Source organism: Cynocephalus volans, chromosome 13, assembly GCF_027409185.1.
Source record: "Cynocephalus volans isolate mCynVol1 chromosome 13, mCynVol1.pri, whole genome shotgun sequence".
NCBI classification, from domain to species: domain Eukaryota; kingdom Metazoa; phylum Chordata; class Mammalia; order Dermoptera; family Cynocephalidae; genus Cynocephalus; species Cynocephalus volans.
In genome coordinates this window covers 60,937,520-60,958,097 of record NC_084472.1, presented here as the reverse complement: position 1 = coordinate 60,958,097, position 20,578 = coordinate 60,937,520, and the positions used below count along the sequence as shown (strand labels likewise).

Genomic DNA, 20,578 nt, shown 5'->3' with positions numbered 1-20,578 from the left:
AAATTTGTGTTTACATGAAAAGTGAAATGATCCAGGTTAATGCTGTAGAATTAGTGATACCTGATATGTGACTGGTTCTATTATGTCCTATATTTCTAAAGCATTGGAACCCAATAAAGCATCAAAAGGAAAAATAAATATCCCCAGTCAAGACTGTTTGCACATTAATATTGTATCTTTTTTAGAAATTTGTGTTTACATGAAAAGTGAAATGATCCAGGTTAATGCTGTAGAATTAGTGATACCTGATATGTGACTGGTTCTATTATGTCCTATATTTCTAAAGCATTGGAACCCAATAAAGCATCTCTTATTGGAAGCAAATATAAGTGGAGATAGGTTTGTACAAAAGCGGACAGTGTTGATACCCTGCTCGTTCACCTTACCTATTCATGGGTGTAGGTAGTTTGATTAATTAAAAGTATTTAAAAATATATACCATGTGAAAGTCTGTCCAGTCTTCTTAAACCGTCTAACACAAAAGGGAGATATTTAGTCAGATGCTTGTGTTTAATACAGAACATCATGTAGTAAAGTACCTGTTGTCTAAAAATCAAGGCTGCATAAGCCAAAATAAACATAAATTTTACAATTTGTTATTAATCTCACCTCAACATTATACATATGGTGAGATTACTAATACTCAGAACATCGTCCTATGCAAATCTCAAGAGAATGTTTTCATGAAGTAAACACATAATAGACATGTACTTATTATGTGACAAGCTTTTTGATAAGCTAAGACATAATTCTAAAAGTGGATCCTAAAAGTTAAGTATTAGTATTACAATTTTTTAAGCTTAGAAAACTTGTCAGTGGCAAATCCAGGATTCAGAGTATCAGACTTCCAAGCCCCTGCCCTCACCCAGATGCAAAAATCATACGATATTCTAAAATAAAAGCATTACCTTGATACAATGCAACATCCTCATTTATTAGTATAAGCATGGATTGAATAAAAAAATGTTTTCTTTTATTAGATTATTTAATTAAACTAAATGATTTAATTAGGAATGTATTATGAAGAAAAAATAAATATATGTAGAGAAATAATGTACGAATTGCATCAATTTCATAATGTTCTTGATGCATGTGGAGAGATCTATTCTTTGAAGCATAACTATAAATCTGGGTCTGTCATCTTACAACAGAGGATATTTTTGTTTGACACATTGTTAAAAGCGCTTTAATTCTAGATATTTCAAAACAATAACTTTTATAATGAATTTACTTTAATTTCCAGAATTAATCACAATCTCACTATGTGATCTTGACAGCATATCTCTTTTCTGACAATAGTAAACTACTTGACTGACACATTCATGTCTCAAAATAAAAGAATTAATTGAGAACTAATTTTCTCATATCTGCATTACTTCAATGTTTTATTATCTGAGATACAGAGAAAAACTTATTTGATGTGGAACACTTTTCCTGTAATCTTTATGGGCCAAAGAGATCATGTACAATGCCCCTAAGATTTAAATGCATTATTTCCTCAAATCAACTAAAAACTCATTACTTTAGAAAATACTTTAGTACGCCAATAACCCTACCACAATTATGCTGTCAGTATAAGCTGAGGATATACAACTTTAGAAAATCATGACTGGAATTCAAATGAGGAAGTGAGAAGGGAGGAGGAAGGAAGAGAAATGTAGGCAGGGAGTGTGGGAGAGAGTCCTGATATGTGGCAGCGATACTTGGAGAATTTCTAACAAACGTAGCTATGAAATCCACCTGATTCAGCAACAAGATTTTGTTTTTTTTATCTAATATCATATTTTAACCAGACTAATTACTTTACTATTCTCTACCAATATGACGGTTTTCCTCTGCAATGTCCCTAATGTTTTTGGTAAAGCATTTTTAGTAAAAGCTAATAATAATAATATCAGTGATCTTTTACTGAATCCAAGCAACAACAAAAATTTGTCCTTATGTTTTTCTAGGTAATTCAGACCATCGGTGCGGTGGATAGAGATGAGTCCGTAGAAGATCACCATTTTTACTTTCATTTATCTGTGGAAGGCACAAAGGACCCAAGTTTTACAATCATAGACAATCAAGGTAATGTCATTCACTCATAATAAGTTTTGATTCATTCTTTGTAAATCATGCTTGATTTTAAAGAAATTTATGGAATTGATACACTGTTCTTGCAACATGATAAAGTTCAGAAATAGAACAAATTAGTAACTATGAAAATGGAAAACAAAACCCAAAATCAAGTTCTAAAAATACTGGCTCCATTTCTCACTGAATTCCTTTAACTTAGAAGCACTTTTACAGTCATCAGTGGCTGTAAATCCTTGTAAAGTCTGAATGACACTGCAAATATACTTGCACTTCTGACACTGTGTTTTCTTTCATGTTCTCATCTAACTCAAACTTCAATGTATCAGGATGAAAATGATACGACTTACAGTCATTTTAGCTTGATTGATCCAAAAATATTTGGAGTCATTAATTAGCATCTATAAAAATATAAAGTTGGTTTAAGATAGTTCTTTTTCCTTCAAAACAAAATGATTTTATGAATCTATGGATTCTATGTTCTGAGGGATTTTGTGTAGAGAGACAGAATTTTTTTCATTCTGTGTAGAAGTGGATTAACTTTACACAAAGCCATTTTGTTTCTTTTTTATTTGCTTCAGTAAGAGATGTTTTTGTTTATAATATGGATTTCCATCTTAATTTTTCTCGATACTTCAAAGATATGAAACCCTGAAGGATTTATTATTCAAGTATCTCTAACCAAATACCTGCAGCTGTCCTTACTTACAACTGAGGAGCTTTGATCTAGAGGAGATCTTTTTGTAATAAATGCAAATGTTTCTCTCCTTTCTGCACTGGTCAAATCCCCCTGGGAAGGGAACTCGAATATTCTTAGGATAAAAAACACAAATATCAATATAAAAAAATAAGCTCTAGCTTAGATTTGTTTATATTAATATAAAATAAGATACTGAGGCAAAATAAATATATTGAAACATAAAATTGATATGGTTTAATGTTTGTGGTTGCAAGTAATTTAATAAAATTTATATTGAAAAAATGTAAACTTTCTCTCACCTCTTAAATCTGCTTAAGTCTGTGTGATTTAGTAAATAAATCTGTATGATTTAGTGAATAAAATCACACAGACTTTATAGACTCCAACAGCATGATAAAGGATTGGCTTTATAAAGATGATTTTGGAAAAGTCATAAGTAAGCACAAGTTTCAAAAGGCTTCTATTAATTTGCATTTCACAGGTATTGTCTTCTAAAGTTTGTCTGATGGCTACAGAAAATATTTGGGGGGATGAAAAGAGAAAAAAAAACTAAAGGAAAAATGTAGTTCTGAGGCACAGAATAATTACACTGAAAAAGGTCATTTACAATATTTTGGGATTCAGGGAACTATTTCACATGCATTGAAATATATATTTGTCCATTTTGTTAGTTTTTGAATGTCCTCTCTAGATGAATGAATCAGTATGACTAAGGTTTAATGATTCTCTGACTTCTAAATAGAAAATAGGTTTAAAAAATCAAAGTGAAGTAAGACATCCTAATAGGATTCCTACCAAGTACAATTAATACTTCTGTCTAATTAAAAAGTACATTGAGATCACGTGCTGTGATAATTAGATAACTTTGAAAATCTTGTTTATTTCTGGTATTTATGAAAATAATGGGTTCCAGGTATTTGAAAATGTTCTGTGCCATGTGTAATTAACCCTAATGGAACTGATACTACCAGCATAAATTTAATGGCATTAGTCCCTATAAAATATTGGTACCTGATTAAAATGCTGTTTTCTTTTCTGAGTTCCACAAGTATGTTTCCCGCCTTTGTCAAAGACATTTTGGAACTGATATAAGTAATTCATCTAATTATATAATTAGGGTTTAGGTAATTTCAAAAACAATAATGGCAATAATGGTTTTTGGATGGAACTTTTTATTGTCTTTTTATTAGAAATTTTCTCTTCCTTTTATTTGAACTTACTTGATCATGTCTGTATACCATTGCCTGCGTCTAGTGCGTAGTTCATATAAATATCTTTTATGTTGTTGAAAAAATTATGCACATGGATTTTTGTTTTAGATAATACAGCTGTAATTTTGACTAATAGAACTGGTTTCAGTCTTCAAGAAGAGCCTGCCTTCTACCTATCTATCTTGATTGCTGACAATGGAGTCCCATCGCTTACAAGTACAAACACCCTCACCATATACGTCTGTGACTGTGATGACAGTGGGAGTACAGAGATCTGCAAAAATAAGAAACTTATGCTCTTCATGGGATTCAGGATAGAAGTTATAATTGTTATTCTGATCTGCATTATAATATTCGGTAAGTAATACCGAACAGAATATATATTTATTTCTTTTACAAGGATAAATATAAAAAATAGTTAATTCTATTATATCAGTATAGTGTGGGTTTGTGTGTGTGTGTGTGTGTGTGTGTGTGTGTAATTGTGCCTCTGAATGTATTATAAATCTTACACTAAGTGTATTAATGAAATATAGAATGAATAAATATGCATTTCAAGCTGAAAATCAGTGATCCTTGAATTGTATGAGTGCATACGTGTGTGCACATTTGTTTATGCATGTTTTTGACACATACGCATTGCCACAAATATAGATATATGAAAATTAATAATAATAAAGGTGAGTTTTTGTTGATTGCTTTACACTTCAAGAGACAGCTGTCAGTGTTTTATAAGCATTATACAATTCGCTCCTTACAATGACCTTATAAAGTAGAAATGATTGTCAATCACATTGTATAGATGAGTAATCTGAAGTACCAAGTAAATAACTTTAGCTTTTAGTAAAATAACTTTAGCAAGGATCATGGAGTTGTTAAACGATATGCTGAGATTACAAACCACAGCACACCTCTATGCAACACTATACTGCAATGGACTAGAGCCCTAGGAGCATTAAAAATGACGGTCAGATCAATCCTCTTAGCAAGTTTCAAGTATACAATCCATTGTTATTAACTATAGTCACCGTACTGTACAATAGATCTCTTGAACTTATTTCTAATGAGTAACTGAAACTTTGTGTCCTTTCACCAACATCTCTCAATTTCCCCTCTCCAAGCCAAACCTTGGTAACCACCATCACTATTCTACTCTCTACTTATATGAGGTTTGTTTGTTTGTTTGTTTTTGATTCAACTTATATGTGAGATTATGTAGTATTTGTCTATTTGTCTTTCCATGCCTGGCTTATTTCACTTAGTGTAATGTCCTCCTTAGTTCATCCCTGTTGTCACAGATGACAGGTTTCCTTCTTTTTTAATACGGACTAGTATTGCATAATGTATATCTACCACATTTCTTTATACATTCATCCATTGATGGACACTCAAGTTGATTTCATACCTTGGCTGTTGTGAATAATGCTGGAATGAATATGGGAGTGCAGATAATCTCTTCGACATACTGATTTCACTTATAAGTGTGGGAGGTGATGGATATATTAATTAATTTGATTTAGTCATTCCACAATGTATACATTATCAAACATCACATGTACAGCAAAAATTTATACTTTTTTAATTGGTCAATTAAAAAATTAAAATAATAAAAATGTTTTTGCAAAAAAATAAGACAGTAAATGTTAGGATTGAGAAATGTAAATGAGAGTCTCCTTTTTAATCAAAGTACTAAACAGAAAGAAATTTCAGTCAATTTGCTGGTTTGTTATTATTTGTGTTATTTTTGCTGTTTTCATAAGGAGATAAGTTACACTCACTTTGAAGATGGGGCAGCTGAACTCCAAAGTACAATCAGTCTTCCAAGACAAGTGATTTATCTAACATACCACCTTCTCTTTTTTTAACACCAAGATATGTCATTGAAACCCTACTCTTGTTTTCTTCGTAAATCACACTAAAAGCAGACATAACTTGATTGAGTGTTAAGAGCAATGATATTAGCCACTAGTTCTGGAATCTCAGACTGACTGTTCAAACTGACATACATGTTTCAGGACTTGCCTGATTTCACTTTCCTTATCTTACCCAAAACTTCAAAATCTATTCATCCCTCTTTTATCACCCAACGTCATCATGCTTCTGAACCCATTGTCAGTTTTTCAAATGATTTTTATTGATCTTTGATTATAAAACTCAATTAATAGCTAGATACAAGAAGCAAGAAGAAGTAATAAGTGTAATGTCTGGGGGACTACAAGTTCTGAACTACCTACAGGTACAGACCTAAACCAGGCCCCAAAACCCTGCAAATAAACCAGGAGCAGTTTCACAGTTAAAGATGTGAGAAAAATTTAGCAGGTGGGAAGTATGCGTTAACCAACAATCAGCAATTTCCTTTAAAAGTTTCATGAATACTCTTCAATTCTGATTGGAAAATTACATATTAGACCCCTTTTTATTTCAACTACATATCTCAGATGAAAAGTACAGTACCTAAATTTAAACACAACGACCTTACTGATTTCAAGAGTACTATTTCCATTTTATAAAATGAAAGTTTTATGTAAAATATTACCTAATATATTTGTCTTTGTGAAAATATTAATAACATTACTTCACGCGTGTTTCAAATCCTATATATGAAATTCCAAGCAGCTACATGGGATTCAAGGTTGAATTTTCTTAAAACAAAAACTGTCTGAAATTGTTCTGTTTCTGTATGATGTTAACATTATTTTATGAAATAAATACTGATACTGGGCAAACCAGTGTTAGAATTCAAATACCTGGTAGTTTGGAATTTCTGACATTAATGTGGCATCACAGAGCAGAGAATCTGACTCCACTGTCTGGTTTGGCGTTATCTTTCCTTGCTGTGTCTTTCTGGGGATGTGTTTTAATGTGTTTGTGCTTCAGTTTTCCCATCTTTAATAGAAGTATGATAATATATAGATTTCATAAGAATTAAATCAATAAATAAATGTAAACTTTTCAAATAGTGCCCAACACATACTTTACAGTCAATAAATATTAACTTAGAAAACAATCATGCCAGAGAATTTTGCCTCAGTGAGGAATATCAAACTGTTGTGTTGTTCTGAACTTCTGTTAACATAAATCATTGTTTAAGATTAAGTTCATCCGGATTGGAAAATATCCCATTGTTCTATTTTATTCTACTTAATATTAGAGAAAAATAAATCTTACAATTTAATTTAATCATCAGAAACAGTTCACTATGTTTTTATGGTGTTTTTTTTCTCTAAATCACCAGCCAGAAAGATTGTTTTACTTCCTTAAGTTGTTTTGAATGACTCTTTTTGTCATTTTTCAGCAAGTCTATCTTTTGGACCTACAATCACAAAATTTAAGCTTATGTTGAGCTGGAACCAAGAGCAAGGATGGTAAAATTTATATTATTATTTATTTGTTAATTAACATTCTGATATGCTTTCTTCATCAGGGCTTATATTTTTGGCTTTGGGGCTAAAACAACGAAGAAAACAGACTCTATTTCCTGAGAAAGATGAAACTTTCAGAGAGAATATATTCAGATATGATGATGAAGGAGGTGGAGAAGAAGACACTGAGGCCTTTGATGTAGCACAGCTGAGCAGCAGCACCATAATGCGGGAGCACAAGACACGGAAAACCACCAGCGCAGAGATCAGGAGCTTATACAGGCAGTCTTTGCAGGTCGGCCCAGATAGTGCCATATTCAGGAAATTCATTCTAGAAAAGCTCGAAGAAGCTAATACTGATCCATGTGCCCCTCCCTTTGACTCCTTCCAGACCTATGCTTTTGAGGGAACCGGTTCATTAGCTGGATCTCTGAGTTCTTTAGGATCAGCAGTCTCTGATCAGGATGAAAATTATGGTTACCTAAGTGAATTGGGACCTCGCTTCAGAAGATTAGCATGCATGTTTGGTTCTGCAATGCAGTCAAATAATTAGTGTTTCTTTAATCAAAATTTAAAAAGTGCTAAGGTGTGTGTGCGCAAAATGGTAGTCTTTTGGTAAATAATTCTGTGCTCTAGCTCTATGCAGGAAAAAAAAAAAAGCCCCCATTTATAGAGTTTTCTGATTTCTTTGGAGTAAATACTCCAGTTATTTCAAGCTACCTACGTGTTGTCATTGAACACAGATGTGGGAAGAGATGCTAACAATCTAACAGGAGCCACTGAAAGCCGGTGCTAGCACACAACTGAAATATTCCTCCAGCACTTTTCAATATTGTTCAATGCAAATTCTCAAATTTTTGAATGATAAATGCAAGAAAGGCACTGAATTAGGCCATCTTAACATTATTTCATTGATTCTGCTTTTTTTTTTTTTTTTACTCTTACATAGTAAGAGTAAAGTGTTTATGTGTTTTAAGTTCCTGATACTGTACAGAGATAAACTTTACCATGTAGGAGAATTTAGGTGATACATAAAAGATAGAAAACATTTACTTTATATGAATATGTAAGTTTCTGACTGAGATTTCATGATTCCTTCTAGGTTGATGTTTTAAAATCTTTGCTAAGAACACTTTCTGAAACTGATTTCAAATTTGGAGACATACTTAGTATATAATAAGAGTTATGTAGTATAAATTTGTATATTTTGGATATTACAGCTTTGTTTAAAAAAGGGGGCATGAAAATATATTTGGAAGTTTTTTATAGATTATTTTTATGTACAAACCAAAATATATTTTTATCATGGCAAAATACAGGTGCAAAATGCATGTCAACATTTACTCATCATCAAATTTAAACTTCATAAAACTGATGGAAAGTATGAAAATTGTTAAGTAAATTTTTATTTCTACTAAAAATGATATGGATAGATAAAAGGAGTATTGGATTTAAATTTTAATTACTTTCATCCTAAATATTATGATTAACTGACTCTTACCTTTATAAAATAAAGCATGATGCAATACTAAGCATTTATTCTTGTATTAAGGGCTTACACTATGACTGAGACTTCAGTGTCAATTTTTTTATTACTGAATATAAAATTAGGTTCAATAGTTACTTTTATTGTAAAATTATGAAGGAAGTAAATGCTAAGCTGTTGGACATAAAGCTTTATGGTAGTGTTAGACAATAAGAAAATAAAATACTCTAATTTTAAACGACCTTTAAAGAATGATTCTTATTATATTCACATCAAGGTGGATTTCGAAATTTATAGTTTGAACAGAAAGAGAGTAGTAAATACAATGTTCATAACATGGTTTATATTATCATTTTTTATTAATAGCATGTGAAACTGAGCTGAACCAAATTGGCCGTACATGTTTAAATCAAATATTTTGAGTAATTACAAGTATAGATAGAGTAGTTAAATGGTTACAGTGTTTGTTCTCTGTACGTTGAAACTTAAACATACACATCATGTAATAGAAAAAAGTTTTCCATCAATATGAACCAGGCAACATTATGTTGGAGATACAGATATTATCATTTTACATAAGCAGGAGAAAAACCAGATTTGAAATACAACAATTTAGGAAGATATTAAATGTAGATAAGAGGACATATGCTGTAATGAATACTTATGAATTAATATCATTATTTACATAGAAAAAAATAAAAATACTAACCAAAAGAAAATTAAGAGCAAAAACTTACAAGTAAAATAGAAATGTATGATTTGAGACAAAATTTATATTTCTATCACATTGACATAAAAACTGAAAAATATACTTAGGGAAATTTGAATGAATTATTCCGTGAAGCATTGCTCCCTGTATTTAAAAAACAAGTGCTGTGCAATCTTGGTTGAAGAACTGGAAAGTATGCTAAACAACAGATGAAGCAATCCATGGAAAATAGATTAGAAATATGAAATGGAGTCTTTGGGGGATCTCAGTAGGTTCTGTCATGGATGAAAGCCTTATAAACAACTTATACATTTGCATAAACAACTTATAAAAATGCACATTGATGCAGTATCTGCACCAATAGTTTTAATGTTTGTGTCCAGTGGTGCTAAGCATATGTGCTAAAATAGATTCTGGTTTAGTTAATGATAGGATTGTCAATCATAGCATACATAGGAAAAGAACATACATGATTGTGTATCTATTTAATAGTTTAAAAAAATAGCCCTATATAATAGTCAGGAAATACTGACTGATTTTAGTAGAGAATTTCAACTTCCTAAAAATTATCCTTGGTAACATTTCAATAACTATCTTATCTTTTTCTGGTCACATCGGTGTGATAAGAACACAGTTAGCTATCTCCTAAGCTTTTAGCACTATATGAAGAATTTATTTTTATAAATTTTAATAAAGTCTAAATTAATGTAGATATTCATGAAACTAACACAGCTTCACAATAATACCCATGCTATTAAATATCCCCCTTAATTGACTCAGAGGTGTATATGTAAGCTTTAAATTACTAATAGTAAAAATAAGAAAATATTTAAAGTTCTTTATAGGAATCAGAAAATATTAGCAATACTAGTAGTTCACTCAGCACATTTACTTCAGTCTCACAGACCTGAGTTTTCATTAACTCCCTTTTATCTAAATAACTGCGTGAACTTTGTCAAACTGCGTAATGTTTCCAAACCTCAGTTGGTAATCTGTAGAATTGGATCCAGTCCATTATTTCACATAGTTATTATGAAGAATACATAATGAGATATGTAAAGCAAGAATCACAAGTACCTGACAGAGCATGTGTAAGGGCTCATAAGGAGCAGTGCATTCTTACAACAGCTGATGTTATTCTGCTGGAATACACAGATCCTTCTTTTCTAGTACCCAGTGATCCTGATGGCTTCATGGCACTTTTGAATTATAAATTAGCTTTCTGACTTGACCCACAGGCCATGTATTATCCTGTCTCTACTTATTTCTGCAGTCTCTCCTACTTCTCTTTCCACCTCAGTTCCAATCTTATATTCTATGCCTGAAACAATCTTTCCCCAAACACTTCTATTTTTCATACCGTCACTTTTTACAGTTTTGTGATCAGCTGTGACTTCCTTGGAAAGACCTATCTGACCACTGTCCACTCACTGTGGCCATTGCTTTGTCTTGTTCTTCATAATTGTTTTCTTTTCAAGTGATATGTATATATGTACACACACACACACACACACACACACACTCACACACACATATCTTGTGTCTTATCTCTTACTAGAATGTAAACCCTAAACGGGCAAGGAATTGTCAGTCTTGTTCTTTTATTATTGTCTAAAAATGTTTTGAGTACATAGTAAGTGACCAATAAATATTCCTTGAATGAATTAATAATTAATCCCAGTCTGTTTTACTTTCTAAAGTAAATCTTTCTAAAAATTATGAGTTTGACATTCTAACTTGTCTGAACCTATTGATATTTTACCTGGGAGAACAAGAAGGTTGATGAAGTTATATTGTTTATTCAAAACAGGATCTTTGATGACTGCTGTAAAGGTCTCATCTGAATAAGCTCCCAGGTAGTGTGAGGAATATGAAAACACATCCCATGCCTGAGACTCCTACTTCACATTTCAGAGTACAACTTGGTAACAAATGAATTGTAAAGCTCACAGAACTCCTCAAAACATACAAGGTAGTGTTAAGTTCTTATATATGCTATGCAATGGTATTAGATAGCAAACATATAAAAGGCACCTCATTAGTCCATTTGTGTTGCTTATAATAGAATACCTGAAACTGGGTAATCGATAAAGAAACAAAATTTATTTCTTACAGTTTGGAGGCTGGGAATTCTGAAGTCCAGGGAATGCATCTGGTCAGGGCTTTCTGGGTGGGAACTCTCTACATTGCAGCAGCATACCACATGGTGAGAATCACATGAGCAAGAGAGCTAACCTTCTCACTCACTCTCTTTATAAAGCCATCAGAACTATGCTCATGATAAATTATTACTTCATGAATCAATCAATCCATTCATGAGGGCATAGTCCACACAATCCAATCACCCCTCAAAGACCACCAACATTTTAAATAAGATGATTGGATTTCTCACCCTCTTAATACTGTTAAAATGATCAAGTTTTAGATGAATTTTCCAATACATGAACTTTTGGGGGACACATTTGACCCAGAGCAAGCAAGGAGACTAATTAGAGAGATAAATGGAGGAAAGATGTGATGGCCAGATCCATACTGGCAGCATCACATCTCGGGCACAAGTAATAACCATCAGCTTTGTACCCCATGAATAATCATAACCAATAAAAAAGAAATAACATTAAAAATATATAAATGGAGGAAAGAAATATGTGGCTTTTTTATATATTCAAATGTGTCTATCTACAAGTCTCTCTGTTGAAATTGTGATTTCCTGGAACGGGAGAGAATAGCATCTCAATCACAAGGTAGTTCCTTGGGACCTATTAGAATTTTTTGCTGATCTTTTTATCCTAGAGTTCTCTAAAGATGGCTTGCTGATTATCTGACATGGTAGGGAAGAGGAGAGGGCAGTAGCTGGGGGAATGCAGTTCCTATCCTTTGACAGGGCAAAGCTGCATGAGTTTCCCATAGGTTAAGTGATAGCAGCTGTAGAAATTTTGCACAGACGGTAGAAGCTGAGAGGCAGCTTAAATCAGTCAACCGAATGATATGTCAAACAAGTCATTGAAGAAAAGAAGTCTCAAGTCCTTGAGATGTGTCTCTGAATACCCCATGCAAGCGCTTCAGGACAGAGGGCCAGCCGTCAGATGCCTTTCATCACAAAGGACACTGGCTGTGAAATTCTGATGGCTCCCGCCATGTTTTCCTTGCCCTTATTTCATCTCTCTGTCCCTACCCATGTCCCAGAGGCCCTGCAGCAGACTGAGTAGGAGAGGACAGGACATAGATCTTACACTGAACGTGGGGTAAAGATCTTCTAGTAAAGGAAAACGGACTTATTTTCTTGATTTTTGCAAGTGAACAGAAGCTGTGGAAACTGTGTAATATTTTGCCAAGGGGGGCATCAGAAAGATCAATACAAATTTATCTAAAATTGAATAAAAGAAAATACTTTCATGATCGTTCCTTATAAGTTATACTAATAAATAAACTGGATATATTAACATAGCAAATTAATTTGGTATTTCACATAGTTCAAATAATAATTTAAAATTCAATTTTCTAATATAAATCATAAGCAAAATACCAAAATGCAACTTTAGTGTCTTTAAAGTATCTGAGAGAATATTAAAATAGTTTATGCAACTTTATCTCATGCAGTTCCTTTGCATTTATTTATTTTAATATTTAAAATAGTGTATGGACTTCCACAGTGCTGAGCGATTTACTTCATTGTATTAATCTGTTTTTGTTGCCTATAACAAAACACACTGAACTGGGTAATTTATAAGAAAACAAAATTTATTGCTTACCATTTCTGATTCTGGGAAGTCTAATGTCCATCTGCTGGTGGTGACCACTGTGATACACAGGGCTATCACATTGCAAGATGGTGGAAGAAGAGAAAGGAGAGAGAGAGAGGAGAGAGAGAGAGAGAGAGAGAGAGAGAGACTCTCCTCTTCTTTTAAAACCCTCAGAACCATGCCCCCAACACCATTTTTAATCCATTCACTACTGCACAGTCCTATGATTCAATCACATCTTCAAGGCCCCACCTTTCAATTACCATAATAGGATTTCCCACACAGTCACAGTGGGGGCCAAGTTTCTAATACATAAAATTTGGGGGACACAATTCAAGCCTTAGTTTTGGGGGGACATAATTCAATCCAGTACACTCATCTACAAACAAGACTGAACATAAATATTTTCATGATTATATAGAAGTACAAATCAAAAGAATGCTTTATTTATAAAAGGGAGTGGAGATGATATATGGTATTCACATGTAGTAAAGTTAACATTTCTATAATTTTACATCATTTGTATGCTAATGAGCTTAAGTGGTTTATGAAGTTAATTTTTAATTATTTTCCAGTTGCTGATATTTCCTTGCTGTGTATCCTTGGGCAAGTCATTTAAACTTTTATGTTGATACCTTTATCTCTACAATGGAATATTAAAAATACATAAATTATAGGAATGTTGTAGGAATTAACTGAAATAATATGTAAAGAATTTAGAACCGTGCCTAATGTACAGCAAATACTTGACACTTTTATCTGTTGTTATTATTGTTGTTAAGATAATGGTAATCATTATATTATATATTATTAATTTTACCTTTAGCAAGGTTCATAGACCTATCTCCTCACTCAAACATTAAAATTAATATGGACAATAATTTTTTTAAAAAACAACAAATTAATAAATTCATGAGAATAATTAGCTTGCTATTGCTTACTGCCTCCTCACCTTGACCCTCCCAGGGTAATTTTCTATTACCGAAGGAGGAAATTAATTGCTCATGTTATACATTATGTATGAGGTTCTCTGATGGAAAGTCACTCCTCTATGGCAATTATTGGGGAGATGGGGACAGGAAGCTGTGAAATTAAGTGGCAACTTTTGTGGCAACTATTTCTAGGTATAAATGTTTTAAAAGAAAACCTGTTTTTTTTGAAAAAAAAGAAGAGTTAGTTTGCTCAATTTGTAACTACTGGAGAAAATAAATTATTTCTATGTTATATAAGGACTATATGGAAGAAAAACAAAAGTAACAAGCTGATGACTCCAACAAAAAGCTTTTAAAACATGTGGGTGATATTTAACATCTGACATTCATAGTTCTAATTTTATATTTAGAAATTGAATCACAAAGCAGATTGTTATCATCTCTAACAAGAGACAATGAAATCTACACCCTTGGTTTCTATCTGCATTCCCCTGTCCTCTCTCTCTTTTTAAAAAGAAAAATTAAGGACACATTGCCATATGTTCTCTAATGAGTACGTTTTTATCATCTCTCCTCATATCTGAGCCAATCTGAGAGCTCAGGAAGTTCTAGGCAAGTGTCCAGCTCATACTGACACCTCAGTTTTTAGAAACTTTTTTTCTTCTCCCAGATGACCTCTTTGTTATTTTCAAAACTTTCCCTGTAGAGCTAATTATCTATTTTTAACTCTCTTCAAAACTTACCCATATCAGTACTTGACATATTCAATTTCTGTATAGAGGATTTCACCCAATTACTTGAAAATATTTTCAATTTTACTGATTGTAGAAACAAAATTAGAGGTTGATACATCATACAGTATGTTTAATCATAGTAACTTACCATTATTGCACAGTTATGTTAATTTGTTCTAGCACTGTTATCCACAGCAAAAATCTCTCCCTCTTCATAACATACTATCTACATCCGTGTTACTTTTTTTTTTTTTTAACAGAAAAAATCAGAATAGGAAATCTGTACCAAAGAATATACTTGGGATTTACTTGGAAATATCAAAATAACAACTTTGAAAATTCTAAGGTTTTCTTATTTTTGTGTTCACTCATCTTAAATATTAAGTAAATAACAAAGTTCAAACACTTTATCTTGGTGGCAGCTACCATATGAGTGGCATCTACTATACGAGTCGTGTCTACTGTGCAAGTGGCATTTACTATACAAGTAGCGTCTGCTACATGAGTAGCATCTACTGAGCCTCTGCATGCTGAGTGCTTTCTAATAAACCCAGAATAGAATCTTAACAAATTAAATACCTGTGTTCTGACTGAAAAATAATGGAGAGGAATACTTGATATGAGAGACACGGCCAGGGTGAGAGGTTGGTGCTGAGATGAACAAAGGTACAGCTGCTTTTTACAGGTGCTCAATGAATTATTGAGTTATGCTACTGGCCTGAAAAGGAAACTACTAATAGTGGGAGGATTCATATCCTTTCATTTATTTTTTTCCCTCTAGGTACCAAACAAAGCTGTTCTAATTCTCTTCCACTAGTTTTATGTGGTATCAATTACAGGTCATATTCTAACTGCTTTTGAAGTGTTATCTCATTTAATGGGGTAGGTACAGTTATTACTCCCAGGAAAACAATAAGAAAACTAGCACACAGAGACTGAGTAATCTGCCTGAGATCACGCAACTAATAAGTGGTAGAATTAAAATGCAAACCCATGCCAGCAAATTCGAGATTTCAGGCTTTTACCCATTATTCCATACCGGTTTTCTATTTACATCAAGTACTTAACCTAGAGGCTTTCATTTTATTTGGATGCCAATGATTTTTTTAAAATTACTTTAGATATTATCACCACATACATATTATATATATATAGACAGTATAAAGAGTTGACTAACTTTTTTTTCAAAACATATCTACCAATTTTCACATTATTATCACTAAGATTGTCTATCATTAAAATTAAATACCAAACTTTTTTTCATTGTTATTATGTTATTCATTATTGCTGCTAATTAGGTACAGAAATGATACATTCAGGACATCTGTGGGTATAAAAACAACACTAATCATTCAAGGATACTTTTCTTAGGTATTGTTACGGTAGAAGTGGCATGTGAACCATTGTATTAATTTACTTGTTTTCTTTTTTTCCCACAGTAATGATCTCTCTGCAAAGGGCATACAAAAAATATCTGTGTGTGATTTTTATATCATCTTGAACAACAAATATAAGATAAACAAAACAAAAAAAGAAGGTTAAGGAAGAATGGGGAGAAAAAAAGTGGCTAAATTCACATTGAAGAATTCAAAACTACCAGCTCTTTGCATGACTTTTGACACTTCCTCCTGCTTCTTCCTTTACCTTTCTTTGTGTTTGGGCATTTTTTTTTTTTTTTTTTTTTTTTTTTTTTTTTTTTGCATCACATGCACTTATATTAGCATGTGCTTGTTTTTTATTTTTCCTTTTTTCCATAATTTAATCATCAACAAGAAACCAGGATTCTCTACTTTTAAGCAATGACCTTTCAAATTCATAGAGACTGAGAACTGATCAGGAAAACTCCACAATTTGCAAATTATTCTGATGTTGTTAGGTAACACAAAGTAAGCTTAATAAAATAAACAGACCTCATTCATTGAGTTCTTTTTTTAGCAATAATCTGTGCTGTAGGCATTAGAGCAAGATAAATTCTACATGTTCCTTTAACTTTCCCCTTCTGGCATTAGGACTTCACAGTCTGTATCATTTGAGAGAATACAGCACTTCTCAATTAAAGAACACAGCAACTGACCAATACACGATTCCAATTACCAAATAATAGGCACCGTCACTACTAAGCACTGGGGTTACATCTATTAATTCCTCTAGAACACTTACACTTCACTTGGGATTAAAAAAAAAAGAAGTTTCCATTTTGTTAATAGCAGTGTGTGAAAGTAAGTGATTGTGTATTAGGATGAATGTACAGTCATGGTATAAAATTAATAGGCTTAGAAGCAAATTAGGCACCCAATTTAAAGAGAGTTGGTAGAGTTATAATCTATCAGATTTAGATATTACTTTTGTTTAATTCACAGTTTTTAGAGAAGATTTGCACATAGTCAAGCAAGAAATTATGACTGGTTCAAAGAATATGTTTTCTCAGTATGTCCTGATAAATCAGTCCCTCTGAAGTTTAAAGAAAGTAGACTTCTCCCAGAAGTGAGCTGGTCTTATTACTTTTGAAACAGAGCAATGCAAGGACTGTATATATATATATTTTTTTAAATTTCCAGAAGCATAAGCAGTGCATATTTCTGAATTAGGTAGGAGAGTGTCTTAGTTCACTTGAGCTTCTATAACAGAATACCATAAACTGGGTAGTTTTTAAACAACAGAAATTTATTTCTCACATTTCTAGAGGCTGGGAATTCCAAGATCAAGGCACCAGCAGATTTACTGTCAGGTGAGGATCAAATCCTGGTTCATGGATGGTACCTTCTAACTGTGTCCCCACGTGGCATAAGAAGCAAGGCAGCACTTTTGGGCCTCTTTTATAAAGGAACTAATCCCATTCAGGAGGCTACACCCTCATGCTCTAATCACCTCACAAAAACCCTACCTCCTAATACCATCACATTGAAGAATTGGTTTCAACGTGTAATTTTGGGGGGAAACAAATATTTAGATCATAGCAGAAAGCAAATACATCATTAACAAAGGTAGAAATAAATTTCCCCAAATTTCCCTAATATGGGCTCCAATTTTAGATAATGTGCTCCTAATATAATGGCATGTTTGGACAATTTCATTATCCTAATAGATGAAGATGCTTTGTCAACATCCTAAGAGCCTATAATAAATGTTCTTTTTGTTTTCTGTGATTGAAACATAATCATTCAGAAATTTTTTCTGTTGTAGCATTAGAAACCTATTAAACTTCTGTTTCTAATAAAATACTAGCTTCAATTTATATATATATATTTTTTTTTCTTTTTTTTTTTGAGAAAACTGGCTGAAAGTCCTAGACAAGGCTAGGAGTTTTTAAAGACTTGATGAATGGGTATAAGATTGACATTATTTTATCATGAGTAATATAATATTCTCTATTATATCAACACTTTAATTTTTAATATAGTTTCAACATTTATACATTACAATAAATGAACTTAACTCTGCTTCCTTTTTAAAATAAATTAAAAATGCATGTGCTTTTTTGGCAGAGGGAGCAAGATTTGTTCTTGCTGTTGTTTCAAGTGACTTTGTAATGTTGAAAGTTTTATTTATTTATATATCACATTTATATTTTTCATATAATAAGCTTCTTTGTTTGCATTGCTCTACTGATAATGCCTGGAAATTATAAGAATGGTTCTTATGCTTTTAAAAACTAAAATACCAGAAACATTTTGCCCAATTATCTATCTAAATAGGAAGTATCTGGAAAAAGTAAATATGATAAAGAATGCAAGCATGTATATTCTGGTTCAGACTACATAAAAATAATATTTATTAGTCTAAAGCCATTAAACTTGCGGCCAAAGTCATATTTCTAGTCAAGGTATTTTGGTTATTCTAAGTACACAAATTAATTTATATGGGGAAAACCACAAAAGCAATACATCACTTCAGGGATATTATTACTCCTAATGTTCTCAATTATATGATCAAGAAATTTTGCTGTCTCTTGAAAAGTTGTCACATCCTGTTAAACATAAAATATATGAAAAGGGAAACTTGAATTTTATTGTATTGTGTGAAAAAATAATGTGACATCTAGTGGTGTGTACTATGCACTTGCTTTCTGTAATCTCACTATGGGCTGGCTCTTCAGCCTTACTGCTGACCAGTTTTCCATAAACACCTTACATCCTGCTAATAGCAAATATATTGCTACTTTCCAAATATGTCAGGATCACACAGTTATTCAAGATGTTCTCCCACCCAAGAATAGCTTTCATTCCTTAATCAATGTGGCCATCAACTACTTGTCCTTGATGATGAAAACATATTTTGGGCAGTAATTTAGGATGCACAACTTAGAAGTGAAGTCTTCTGTGCATATTCCACAGGGTATGTGCATATCAAAGTTATCAGATTGATCATATACTCTCTCATGCTTTATTTTATTGTCTGCTCATGTGTCTCCTCATTTAATTATGAGAGATTTGACTACATAAAATATTTCTCATCACTTTTACTTAAATTCCTGTTAAAACAGCTGTAATCTATTAGATTATCATTCTCTCTCTTTCTCTTTATATATATATTATACACACACACATACACAAACACATGCAAACATAGACACATATATGTACATTTACATACATACATACATTTTCAAAATAATAAAAAAAACAAGAATGTATATGTGTTTTTGTGTATGTCTATGTCTTTAAAATATAAAAATGTGTTTTTTCTTTGATACTCCTGCGTATGTGACTATCACTTTAGTTGACTAGAGGAAGTCAACTGAAACAAAGGACAGGTTGACAAGAATTTGAGCTGTGATAACAGAAATGCAAACTCAAAACTGCCTGCTGAAATAGAATTCTTGAGACTTATGGAAGATAATTGATTTGTCTTTGTTACTTAGGAACTAATATTTAAGGAAGTTTGAAACATATAAATGGAAAGTATTGTATGCCAACGGACAAAGAAAGACAGGGAGGAGAAGAATTCATACCAAACTACCCTTAGGCCCTCTGAGATAAAATTCTGAAATGTCAGTATCCAGTAAGTTGAGAAAATCCTTGAAAGATGGGGGAGTTAGCATGGCCCTGCTTTCCACTTGCGGGGTCTGCCACCCAGAGTAGCCCAATCCTTAGTGGGCTTCTATAGCCAAAGAAAGACAATGTGGCATGAAAGGGATGCAGACGGTCTGAGTTTGTTATCCCACCTCTCCTTTGACTTTCAAATGCTTTGAAGGTGTTTCATGTGGACCCCCATGTTCCACAAAGGATCCAGGATTAAGGTGGTGGTGCTGCACAGAAAACTGGTGTGATGGTTAATTTTGTGTGTCAACTTGACCGGTTTAAGAGATGCCCAAATAGCTGGTTAAACATTCAAACACTTAATTTGAAAACTAAAATCAAATACAGTGTTTTATAGAGGAAAATATAGGAGAAAATCTTTGAAACTTTGGGCATCTAGAATATACAAAGAACTCTCAAAATTCAGTAGTAAGAAAAAAATGAGCAGAAGATCTGAACAGACACATCATCAAAGAAAATACACAGATATCATATAACTATATGAAGAAATGTTGAACATCAGCAGTCATTAGGGAAATGCAGAATAAAACCACAATGAGATGCCACTACATATTCATTAGAATGGCTAAAAGTTTAAAAAGTGACC

At 32.5% G+C, this 20,578-nt stretch overlaps 1 protein-coding gene across 1 annotated transcript in view; it reads left to right on the top strand.

Annotated features, from left to right (window-relative positions):
* CDH19 (cadherin 19) overlaps window positions 1-7,902 on the top strand; it is a 54,822-nt gene extending 46,920 nt beyond the window's left edge. Inside the window, exons 9-11 of the mRNA XM_063077509.1 lie at window positions 1,953-2,070; window positions 4,096-4,344; window positions 7,412-7,902. Coding sequence (XP_062933579.1) covers window positions 1,953-2,070; window positions 4,096-4,344; window positions 7,412-7,902 — 858 coding nt within the window. The remainder of the gene's footprint in view (window positions 1-1,952; window positions 2,071-4,095; window positions 4,345-7,411) is intronic.
* Window positions 7,903-20,578: the final 12,676 nt, after the last annotated feature.